Raw genomic sequence first — 12,701 nt, 5'->3', positions numbered from 1 at the left:
ATGAAACATTGCTAGTATTTGAATTGGGATTATATTTATGCCACAGATCAAATTGAGAGGAATTGATATCTCAACAATGTTGAGTCTTACAATCCATGAACACAGTATCTCTCTCCATTTATTAGGTCCTCTTTCATTTTTTCTTCAATGTTTTGTAATTTTTAGCATACAGACAGTGCCCAGATTTGGATAGATTTTTAAATAATAACTATTTTATTTTTAGGGTGCCACTATAAATAATATTATTCTTTTGAATCCCAAATGCCAATTGTTCATTGCTAGAAATACAATTAACTTTTATATATTGAATTTATATCATTCAACTGGACTGAATTAGCTTATTAGTTCTAGGAGCTTTTTCATAAATCTGTGGAATTTTTTTAGATAGACAATCATGCTGTCTGCAGTAAGAGACCATTTTATTTGTTCCTTTTTAAAATCTGAATGCCTTTGATTTTGTAATGCCTTATTATACTATGATGTTGAATAGGACAATTAAATCTTAATAGTCAATCTAAACACAAAAGAGTTAAGAGTAAAATAATATCTAACTCTGGAAGTTTACATCAAGGAGGTAAGAAAGGCTTCTCAGACTTACTCATTTGAGCATTCAATTTAGTCAATGAAATGTTTATTTGTACCTCATGGTGCAGATTGTTATGAGGAAGTCAAATATAAGCCAGGCTTGGATCCTACCATCAAGTACTTTGCAGTTGTGGAAAGGCAGTAAGACATGAACAATAGTTACTACATACAATTAAGGTGATAAGGTGGGTTAGATACACAGAGAAAGAACAGGAGAGAATCTAGAAGCAGAAGAACAGGTAAAAAGCCATTCGTCATAAAAGTCTGACCTGGTAGTGGCTGTGAAGAAGCCAGGATGGGGTCAGGGATGTGCAGAAGTAGGCTCTTCAAGATTTGCTGATTGTAGAATCCAAAGAAGAGGGGAAACAAATCTTTGGGAATTAAAATGTATTTTTGGAGGAAGGGGAGCAGGGGGAGCCACAGCTTGGTATTCTAAATTTGAGGGGTGTGTGCACTGAAGATTCAGATGAGGTGACCTGAAGGTGGGCTGGCTGGAACTAAAGGGTAAGATCTAAACATAGAAGTAGACCTTGGTCATGATTCCCCCTCTCACCCCTGACCAAGGCTCTAAGTCTGTAAATACTAGAGGCCTGGCATTGGCCCTCCTGTTGAAATGGAGACACAGTTAGCTGGAAAGGCAGGGAAGAAGAGGAAGGGTATGAGCAGGGTTAGAATGCATCCTGCTAAGCAGGTTCCCAAGTTCCAGCCTCTTGTAAAATTAGAAGGGGCCGCCCTAACACCTCCATTGGTTGAGAGAAGAGTCAAAGGCCACAATGTTTCCTGTGTTCCTTTTCTCAGGGAGAGTGTAGAAACTCATTTTACGGAAGAGGGAACCTGTATGTGGTGAATGAGATTCCCACGGCAACCAGGAGATAGCAAAACTTGGATCCAAACCTGTGTCTGTCTGTTAACAGCTTGCACCTAGAGAGGATTTACCATGTGCCGAGTACTATCTTACATGCATTTTTCCTCACAATCAGCCTCTGAGGTAGTTTCTATTATTACCCCAGTAACAGATGGGGCACAGAGAGGTTCAGTAACTTTCCCCAGGTTTCACTGATAGTGAAGGGTAGAGGCACTTCTGCACTATTTGTACTTCAGCACTGCACTGTGCTGGCCCGTGATTTCCAACAAACCATAGAGCCTTCCGAGCCAACAGAGGGGAACAAGTGAGGAGCAATGTGGTCTTTAACCACAGCAAGATGATAGCATTAGAGCATCCACTGTGAGCATCATTGAACGTCCACTATGCACCTCTCACTGTGCTAAGCAGATGTCTCAGTGCCTGCCCTCACAGATCTCAGTCTGAAAGGAGAGAACCTCATACACAATGTGAATAACATGCCCCATGATGTATGGCACTCTGACAGCAGATCTAAAGGCTATGGACACACAGAGAAAATAGGCATGAATTTTCTGTTCTTCTGTCAAGGAAAGTGGAAGGCAAACTAATGTATTATGGCTGAAAGCATTTGCTTTTGATTAAGTGGATATTTAAACATCAACCTGCCTTTCACTCAGACTCATGCCTCAGTCTGCATTGCGCTGCTGACTTGGCTTTCTAAGGAGAAAGAAACTCCCCCACAGTAAGTGAAGTTGAAAAGATGTGGAGCATGAACTCCTCCTTCCGATGCTTTTTTGTTTGTTTCGTTTGCCTTTGAAAACTGCACATCTCATTACAGTGGAAACTAATCATAGCTCTCATTACAGTGTGGATGCCAGGGAAGGCTCGACCTTTGCTTCAGCAGGTGTGCATATGATATTTATGTAGGAAGGTGATCATTCTGTTGTGAAGAGAGGGGTGACCCTGGGCACAATTAGGAAGGGGGCAAAGTGTATTCTCCCCTTTGGGGACTTGCTTCCTCTACCCCACCTTTACTCCCCCGTCCATTTCTATCAGTGTTTCAGTGCTTTCTCTCTTGATTATACCTTCAAATCCCTCCAAACTGATGTAAGAAAAAAGGTCTGAAACGTTTTCCCACTAAGGTGTAAATGACAGGCAATCATTGACAGGCAGGCCTCTCAAATGGGGGCAGCAGAGGGTGCCCAGGGGCACCCAATTAAGCCATGGAGCCAAATGGCACTTCTCTAAGATAACAAACTTGCTTGAAGATTTAAGAAGGAAACATTATTTTCTATTCAAACAAACACAAATATATTCCATGGAATATGAAATGGTTGAATAAATGAATTACATTAAAGTGAAATGTTATAAAGTATTGTGCATGAGGCAAGCCACTTTTTGCTAAGACCCCAGAGCCTTGGGGTGGGCAAATCCTGTGCTCTCACCTCTGCCCCAGAGGGTAAGCAGGCAGCCCCCCTGCAGGTGTGTGGATGAGGCCCTGTAATGGGTGAACTTAGAGTCAAGGGCTTACATACAAGCACAGATAACACAAGCACTGGGCCTGAGTTTGGAATTAAATCCAGCAGGGCTTAAGAAATACTTTTTAATTTACTAAAATTAAACAAATAAGTCAGGATAGTAAGCGCCAACACTATAGTTTACATTATACACATTTTAAATAGTAGGAGTGGGGGATTGCATATTTAATATTGCTTTTAAATATGTTTTAGGATTTTTCTCCCCTCCCATTTGAAAAAGATCCTTGTAAACTCATGTTGTATTGTGGCAGATGGATGCCCCGAGAGGCATTTTTAAAACAACCTTTATCTTTCATCTGCGTCCAAGATTCTTCATGCACAGACCCCGCTAGCAATTCATTGAAGCCTACAGACTATTCAGAAAAAGAGCTTTTAAATACACAACAAAATACACCGGAGTCCATTCAATTGAAATACAGTTCAAAGTATTTATAATTCAAATTTGCAACCCCATAAGACATGCACTTGTTGTTAATATATTAAATAATAAGCTCTGGGAGCAAGTAAAATACCATGGTTTCCAAATGGTAATGAGGCTGAATGGTGAGTGCTAATAACTTTCTGATCTCTGAAGCAACTGGAACAGAAAACTACCTGTAATTGATTGGTAGCAAAATCATGGGTAATGTAAATACTTCTTGTCTATGGTCATACTTGAAGAAATGCTAAATTTTAGTTAAATTGGTGAAAAATAAAAATGTATTTTTTTCTATCCCAAGTTCATGACCCGCCCCTGTCTCCCAAAATTATATACCCTGGAGTTAAAGGTTCTAGATTCTTCTGATTTAAGACTGAGTTATTGATTTCAAGCTATTATGATGCTTTGGATACTTGAGACAGAAAAAGCAGAATCAATAACTAGACCTGGACGAGTATTTCTCAATCCCCACCCCACCCATGCAGAAACTCACAAGTTTGGATAACTCCACCCACACAGCATCATGTCCCATCTCCATTTCCCCTTCCTGGTGACTCCGAAAGAACTATTCTAAATTCCTCAAACACACATGACTTCTCCAAACTTTGCCAGCAAATTGCCACCTTCTCCTTTGCTTCCCTTATCTATCTTTATCTCCTAGTTCCCACTTTTCTAATGATTCCAGCAAAATTACTCACAGTGCACATTTAATAGATTTAGGACGGTTGCGATGTCTAAGCACGAATCCACAAAGTAAAAGGATCATGAGATCGGGGTTGTGGGCCTCCTACCAGCTTCAGTACCTGAATTCAATGTTTGAGATACTACTTTTCGTAGGAAATAAGGAAGGTCAAAAGCAAGGAGCACTTATTGAACACTGAAATGTGCTGGGACTGGTGCTGCATTTATATTTTCTCGATCTCAAAAATAAATGTGGGCTATTAGTATTTCCATTTATGAATGAGTAAAGAGGCTTACAAAGGCTAAGTAACCTGCGCAAGGTCACACACAAGCATCATTTCTGTACCTCCGCTCTCCTCAGTCAACCCAACTGCACTACCATCCACAGCACCACTGAAGCGACTGCTACAGAAGTCGACAGCAGTCCCATGCTGCTGAACAGTAAGGGCACTTCTCTGCCCTCCCAGTACTGGACCTCTCCACCCTGTTGAAACCATCTCCACCTTGGCTTCTACACTGATACTTTCCTGGTGTCCTTCTGCATCTCTACCACTCCTTCCTTTGCAGCTGCCTGCTGCCACCTAAGATGTTGGAGCTCCTCAAGGCTAGGTTTGTGACCTTCTTCTCCAACTGAACACGGTCTCCTTTGGCAGTTGACCCAAGCCCATCGCACCTGTTACCCTAGATACCTAGAAATGCCTCTCCCCATTCTGAGTTCCAGGCAACTAGCTAGAATATTAATGCATGTTTTCCCACATGCCCAAAGATGAGTCAAAAACCTCTGTTTCTCAAATGAACCCTAATCTAGTGAAATGTACCCCTCTTCACCCAGCTGCCCAAGTCAAAAATCTGAGAATGACCCATTACTCCATCTTCTCTTTCAGCCTCATTTTCAAACAAACACAAAGTCTTATAGATTTTAATGGGTCAGAATATCTGGAATCTTCCCCATTCGCCTATGTCCACTAAATCTGATTTTAGAGTATCATTATTTCTCATCAGGATTTCCAAACCTCCTACCTCCCCTTCTTGCATCCCTTTAACCTATTTTTGCTGTGTGTTTTTCCCCCAGTAGTTTTCCATTACTTCTTCATAGTAAGACCAAAATTGGTAGCATTAACTAATCAGTAAGGCCCTGTTTGATGCACTTCCTGTCTCTCCCCCAGATTCATTTGGAGTCACTTTGCACTCTACTCTTCCACTGCCCTATACTCTTTCACTTCTTCAATTACTCATGCTTCTTCCAAACTCTGAATCTTTGCACATGCTGTTTGCTCAGCTCATCATGCTGATCCGTACTCCTTTCATTAAGTAACTTCCTACTCCTTCATTGGTTCTCAGATTACATGCTGCTAGAGAAGCTTTTTGTAACCATCCAGCCAATGTCAGCTTCCCCGACATCCCAATTGTACACTTAGGGCTCACTGTCCTTTAAATTAGGATTATAATAAATAAAAAGCTCACTATGTAACGTCATGTCATTTCCCTTTCTTTGGTGTAAGCTCCACGAGAGCAGCAACTATCTGCTATTTAGCCCACTCCAATACCCTAATACAAGGCTTTGTATATGGTTGAAACTTGGTACATCTCTACTGAACTAATTAATTAAGTGAAGTCTCTTTTTTGCCATACTTCTCCAGACTTTTCTAGAATGATACAGATCAACAGGTGATTTTATATGTTCAAAAAAATAAGAATTTACATCATTTCTTGGAATTCACAACTGACACATGACTTAAACCTATAACTCAAAGAATCTAAAAGAATCATGTTGCTACTTCAGTAGAAGTTAAGAAAGAAAGAAAGTTCCATTGTGCTATTTATCAGTGCCTGTCATCAAAATGCTTGGCTTTTTGGTTTCCAAATGAATCATTATTCACTTATCAACGGTGATGAATGGTGCCTTCATAAGAAAGCATATTACAGTTTGAAATCACCTTCATGGCGATCAAAATGTATGTTCTTAGGCAACCATCAAAAGCAGGTGACTAACAAATGAATATTCCTGTGGTCTGGATTTTAAAGGAAAGGTTAAATGTACATTTCTTGTTTTTTAAAAATTTTCTATACCTCAGATTTGACTAGTAACTTCCAGATGAGGCACCCCATGACAGCAGAGTGTGAGTTAGAGGGCTAGAAAGGTGTTTAAATAGAGTGAGACAGCAGATGATGTAATGATCTGAAAGCAGGTCAAATCGAAACTTATTTCTGCCAGCCTGGCATGGCAACCGGAACCCCTTACATGGGTTTTTAGTTGTCCCTGTTGTGTCAACCTTAAATAAAATGCAAGGTGCCTATTTTATCTAGCTTCACTTCTTTCTCGAACCACTTACTACTGTGAATAATGTCTAAAATGCAAGTATTTAGAAGCAGTCAATTTAAAACAACACATTTGGGCTGCTAATCATCTGCTGTTAGAATCTGTGATTTGTAAAGGAATGGCGAACATAAGAATGGCTTGCGATGCTGTGCCTAAGTGATGCTTCGTTTCAGTTCTCAGTGCTTCATTATTGCCTTAAAATCAAATAGAGTCTGATGGATGCCCCACAAAACAACACCAGGTATTATAGTTAATGCCTCTGCCATTGTCATAAATTACGTTTAGCCAAGTCTTCACCGACTAAGTGATAGTCCTGGCTTCAGAAAGAAAGGGGAAATGCCACCGCTGAGTTCTCAGAAGCGATATCCCTTCTCCAGGTAACTCTTCCCTGAAGTTTTGATTTAAGACTGAGGATTTCCAAAATGTGACTCACAAAGCTCAGTGTCCCATGCCCCCACACTGATGTCATCCAGTTCTAATATTAGCAGCAGAGCAGCTCAGGTTCACCTGGGAAAGAGGAGCCTTTATTTTGAGTTAAACAGGAACAGATACTAAAAATGAACACGCTGAGGCTTCCTTCTGGTCTATCTGACACGAATAAAATAGTTAACCCCATGCACTGAAACTAGTATTTTGAATCAAATGAGAACGGAATTCAATCTGGCTGGAAATTTGATGTGCATTTTTATGCAGACTCAATTGTGCAAATGCTGAGGAATTAAGAAATAAAATAAAAACCTATAAAGCTATTTGTTGTGCAGTGTCACACCAAGATCATCAAGTGTTCACAAAAATTCCATATGGATGAGATAATGAAGGTCCCCGGGCATCTGTTATAGCCCAGCATGATGTGTAAACTTGGCCATTATGGCCACACAAACTTGACCACACAAACAAGCTTTGGGATGATATACGTTGTACTCATTAGCTCAAATGCATCCAGTATGTGCATCCTATTGTCCAGCAGAGCTTAAGTAGATCAGCATAGTTGGACAATTGCCACATCTCCAGTTAGTACTGCACAGACCTAAACCCAGGCAGGAGGATACAGATGCGCCATTTGGAATTGTGGAAATTGTGTTGGAATTCCATGCCATGAATTGGAGGGAGCTAATTCCTCCTACCCTATCCATCTTCAGAGTGAGAGGCATCGTCATGTGTTGAGAGTGCTTTATGAGATAAGAGTCTCACAAAAATACGCAGCCCTGGACAAACTCGGGGAAATGGACTAAGAGGTATGGCTTGTACACAGAAAATGCCTTTCATTTTAAAAACAACCACTGAACATGGTAACCATTCCCTCTAGAGCAGTGGTTCTCAACCTTCTGGCCCTTTAAATACAGTTCCTCATGTTGTGACCCAACCATAAAATTATTTTCATTGCTACTTCATAACTGTAATATTGCTACTGTTGTGAATCATAATGTAAATATCTGATATGCAGGATGGTCTTAGGCGACTCCTGTGAAAGGGTCGTTCGGCCACCAAAGGGGTCACAACCCACAGGTTGAGAACCGCTGCTCTAGAGGGTGAAGATATTTTTAAAAAGAGTTAAAGGAAATAAAAACATCGTGGCTCAGTGCAGAACCTATCACCACCACACCTGAACTTTTCTTACGGTGCAAAATCTGCTAAGACTTTCATTCCAGAAAAGCTGGCCTGGGCGTTTAAGCAGCAGTGGCAAAAATGGGCCACGTTTAGTACTTGCTACTTTGCAGTTTGTTTTTGCTGACGATTCTCAACTTTCTCAATTTGGTCCTCCAACCCCATAGCAGAGTATCATTATCTTCCTAAGTCACTGTCATAGGGCAGGTCTCCCCACCTTCCGTGCCCAGTGACATAACCTTGCCCTATTTGAGTTTGTGATAAAAATGTCGTGCTCTGCATATTTTTCTGTACCACGTCCCTCCTTCCTGTTGTTCTCAGAATCATTGAATGATCTTAAAACAAAATAAAAATCCTTACCTAGATTCCCCCCCACACACATTACGTGCACATAGGTATGCAAATACAAGCCTGAGACAGTAGTCTCCTTCCCATGTACCCCCAAAGACCCTGGGCCTGCTTTCTCCCTGTATCCCCATGACCTGGACATTATCTGGAATGTGCCCACCTCTCCATGAATCTTTGCTGACTCATCAGTGTTAAATAAGTCTGCCTGGAAGACTCTTAACCACATTTATGTATATGCTTTTGTTGTCTTTTTTTATTCTCCCCACTATATAGCTTTTGCTCTTAATTCCCATTCTTAAAATCAGTAGACTTTTAGGCTAAAAGAAAGATCTTCTGGTTGCACAGCCTGTAGTTTTCTGAGAAACTACTAAAAGAATAATATTTTTTTGATGTACAAGTGTAATTTAAAAATAAATAAAATAGATAAAATAACAATTTCTTATACAAATTATTTTCATGGAGAGGTCTGATTATTTTTCTCTTAGTACAGTAATTCAAAATACTTTTCACACCCCCCTTTATGCAAGAATTTCCTTCCAGGTGGACATATCCAGTTTGTACTGGAAAATTCAGCACTATGTCTGTGAAGGGTGAGCAGAGGCAGAAAGCACCAAAACCAATTGTGGCTTGCTGTTGTTTACTGTACAACACTTTAGCAGATGTTGTCATGTCACAGGCCCATAACGGTGATGCTGGATGAATGACAGTCTTAATATCCCATTCTGCTAATGAAGAACTTAAACCCCGTAGGAAGGAAGTGACTTTTCCAAGATTATGTAGCTAGATGGGGAAATGGAATAGAAACCAGGGTCTTTCAACTCTGCAATACAATGCACTTTGGACTCTGCTATCAAATTAAATGTGTTGCTTAGGTGATTTTATAAACAATAATAACAAGTAGTGGGGAAAAAGTGATGCAAAAATGAGAGCACAAAGTACTAACTCTGATCCAGGGAGGACCTGGAGGAGCTGAGCGGTGCTGCCGTTGGATAAGTTTGTGGGTGCTGTTTTGTTTGGGGTGGGGAGGGAACGTGTTCTCATAAGGGCATCTGATCAGAATATAAGGGATGTGGGTACTTGAAATATCAGGGGCATCACTTTGTAAATTATATGATTGTCTAAACACTATGTTGTATACCTGAAACTGATAACAAAATAATACTGAATATAAACTGTAATTGGAAAATGAAATTTAAGCAACAAAAAGGAATGCAATTTTCTGCCAAGTTTCAATTATTTAAGCCTCACCTCCTCACATTGGACCCCTACAAAATTCTATGAGGCATCCTCTCTCTCTCTGAGAATTTGATTTCTGCTCTGACAGCAGTTAGATGATGGGTTCTGTCTGGAACTCCATGGACACACCTTCCAGTAAAGACTAGAGTCCCTGCTTGGAGAGTGGAAATATATTTCCTTTCCATGGTACATTTTCAGGGTTGAAAAGCAAAGGTGTTAATGAGGGGGGGGGGGAAATAACAATTTAAAAAGGACTGTCTTGCCTTCTTGTACCAATTTTATGTAGCACTTTATTAAAAAATAATATAATTTAGTTTAAGTAGCCTGAAGGATTTTGTATTTGTTCTTTTAATAATCTCCATCCACTAGTGATAATACTCTGCTTTAGAGATTCGGTTGTCAGTTACTCAACCAACAAATATATGTTAAGGGTCCACTGGCGTCAGGCTCTACTGATGAATAACGAATAAATAATGAATGACTGGTTGGTTAATGAATAAGATATAGATCTTGTCCTCAAGGGACTCAGATTATGGAATGAGAGAGAAAGACAATTTGTAAGCAAATTAATAAAAACTATCATTCGGAGCTGAAAAGCTGTGTTTGCTGGGGGCATTTGTTCTTGTGCTGAGCCTGGGCACCTTCTGAGCCCCTAGTGCCCAAATGGAGATGATCAAGAGGGTCTGGTCTCCCCAAGGCCACAGCCTGTGCCTGGGGCTCTGTCTCTACCACAACTCTAGTAAAGCATCATGTCATCAAAGTGAGATAGAGTCTTCATGGTTAAATGTATGACACAGTCTTACATGTTCCCCCTGAGGAAACAATGACCACATGTTGCTTTGTTTTTGTTCCAGGAATCTTGGGAAATCAGGACTCAGAGTTTCTTGCTTGGGTCTTGGTAAGTACTCATGGTATCATGTAGTGTGGGCTGGGAGTGGAAGACTGGGGTAGATACTAGAAAGTGATTGGAGTACAAATCAGGACCCCATCTAAGGTGAGAAGGGACTGTGTGACCAGCCTTGTCCCATTCCTCCTTCTGATCCTTTCCTGCCCAACACAGCCCTCTGTCTCTCAGACCCAAGAAGCCATGGTGTCCATGATGCCTTATGGGGGCCCTGTCCAACAGAAAGAAATCTGATACTAATGCTCACCCTAGAAGAAGACTCAAGTGTTACTTCCAATTAGCAAATGGGAAGGACCTCATAGTGTTTATGTGCTCAACTTACCTGCAGCTTATCTGAACTTTTTCTATCCTTATTTTCTTTTTGCCTAGTTTCTTCATAGATTTTTCTGTATTGTTATTTATTTTAGATTTTAGATACTTTTATAATCTATCTTAAATGCTGTGAGGTCAAAGTGATTTACATGTGAAAGCTCAGAGGAAGATTTCTTGATTCCTATTGAATGGAAGTGTGGAGACCAGGGAAGGGATGATAATGAATAAATAAAAGTGGCAACTAATTCTGCCTCCTTTCACTGTATTTCAAAGATATTAAGGTGATGGGGGCCTGAGTTTTTCTGATTCTTTCTGATGATCTGATTTGGAACCTAAGGGTGGACTTTGTTCACTATAAGTCTAAGGGAACTTGACATTTGCTTAATTTATAGCTCAGATCTTGTTACCTTTCACTTCTATTTGAAAGGAGACTCGCTATCAGGGATCACCTAACCTTAGTTTTATGAGAATGTGCTTAATCGTAAATAATTATTCACTATCCATTATTGAAAGAAACTCCCTATAAATACAAATTATGAAATATGATAATTTAAGAAAATACAAATTAAGAACTATAATAAAAGATCATTGACCAATTATCTCATAGAGTCCGTTTCTAGGGCAGAAAATAATTTAGTCAAAAGTACATAGAAAAGTCCACCAAAGGCCCTTAAGACTAAAAAATTGCAGGTGTCCATGAAGTGCTACATGTAAATGAATGTCTGGAGGACAGAGAGCAGTGTTTTAAAACCCCATGTGTGTGAGTGGCGGGGGGCGGGGGGCGCGGGGGGGGGCGGGAGCGGGGAGGTGAGCTTTGGAACAGATGATTCAGGAGCAGAAGTCCTGACTTGAGCTTTGAGCTTCTCTGAGAGTCTGAACACTTGTGATAAGGCACTGCGTGAAAAACAGGAGGAAACGAGGAAATTCAGGGGCTGACTGGCTTCATTCAGAACAGGTTAACAAAGCTTGACAGCTTGAATAAGCATTCTTTAAGAACTGCTCTGAGCTACCTCTGTAAGCCAGAGGAGACAAAAAAATTCAGAGAAAGGAAAAATGCACCTGCCTTAGATAATTAGTCAGGCTCTGCAGACCCCAGCTGTCCCATCCAGGGGAAGCCGGGTTTACTGCTGTGGACTTGGGATGTCAGCAGAATCGCAGTCCATGTTCAGCTGAGGCTTTGGAAATTAAGCATCATAGTTCCAAGTAATCACACAATTATATTGGAATACTCTAAGGCCATAGTTTAAGCTAACAATTCTGACTTTCTTCTCTATCAGAGGACAGGAAGGGAACTTCTAGCTCTGACAAGCTTTCTTTCGATGAACTAGGAGCATGTGCAAATGAGAGCAGGCAGGTAAAGTAACTCGAGGATGAACTGAAAATACATCTGAAGGAACAAACTCTGCCAGTAAGAGAAATGGGTAAAAAGAATTAAATGGCCAAACCCACCTGTGGGTTGCTGTGGCTGGCCTGGTTCATAAATACACTGATGGGAAGGAGTAAATCCACCAAAGAGTGACTGAAAATCACCCCAGTCTAGTGGGAGGTGGGATCATCTTCTTCGAGAGGAAGAATAGAATTATGTATTCATTCATTCATTCATCCATTCATTCATTCATTCATTCTGAGAAAACATGTAGGAAACCAGGCATTGTGCTGGTTATGGGAGATACCAAGATGAAAGCAGCAAGGCCCCTGCTTCAGATTGTTCCCAGTGTAGTAGGATCAGGCATGCAAACACAGACAGTGCATCTGACAATGCCATAGTGGAGAGTCTGGGATGAATTGAGCACAGGGAATTTAGGACAGCTGTTCAGGGAAGGTGCTTCAGAGCTGAGACTTGAAGGGAGTTATCAAGCTTAGAAAGAGGCAGAAAAAGAGGGCAAATAATTCAAGATAGAGGGAGCAAT

At 40.6% G+C, this 12,701-nt stretch overlaps 1 protein-coding gene across 1 annotated transcript in view; it reads left to right on the top strand.

Moving 5' to 3' along the window:
• Window positions 1-12,701, top strand: part of KCNAB1 (potassium voltage-gated channel subfamily A member regulatory beta subunit 1) — a 203,854-nt gene that overhangs the window by 100,851 nt on the left and 90,302 nt on the right. Inside the window, exon 2 of the mRNA XM_036349319.1 lies at window positions 10,430-10,473. Within this exon, the coding sequence (XP_036205212.1) occupies window positions 10,430-10,473 (44 nt within the window). The remainder of the gene's footprint in view (window positions 1-10,429; window positions 10,474-12,701) is intronic.

Source organism: Myotis myotis, unplaced genomic scaffold (genome assembly GCF_014108235.1).
Source record: "Myotis myotis isolate mMyoMyo1 unplaced genomic scaffold, mMyoMyo1.p scaffold_m19_p_2, whole genome shotgun sequence".
Lineage (NCBI taxonomy): Eukaryota > Metazoa > Chordata > Mammalia > Chiroptera > Vespertilionidae > Myotis > Myotis myotis.
This window is presented reverse-complemented; position numbering and strand designations above follow the sequence as displayed.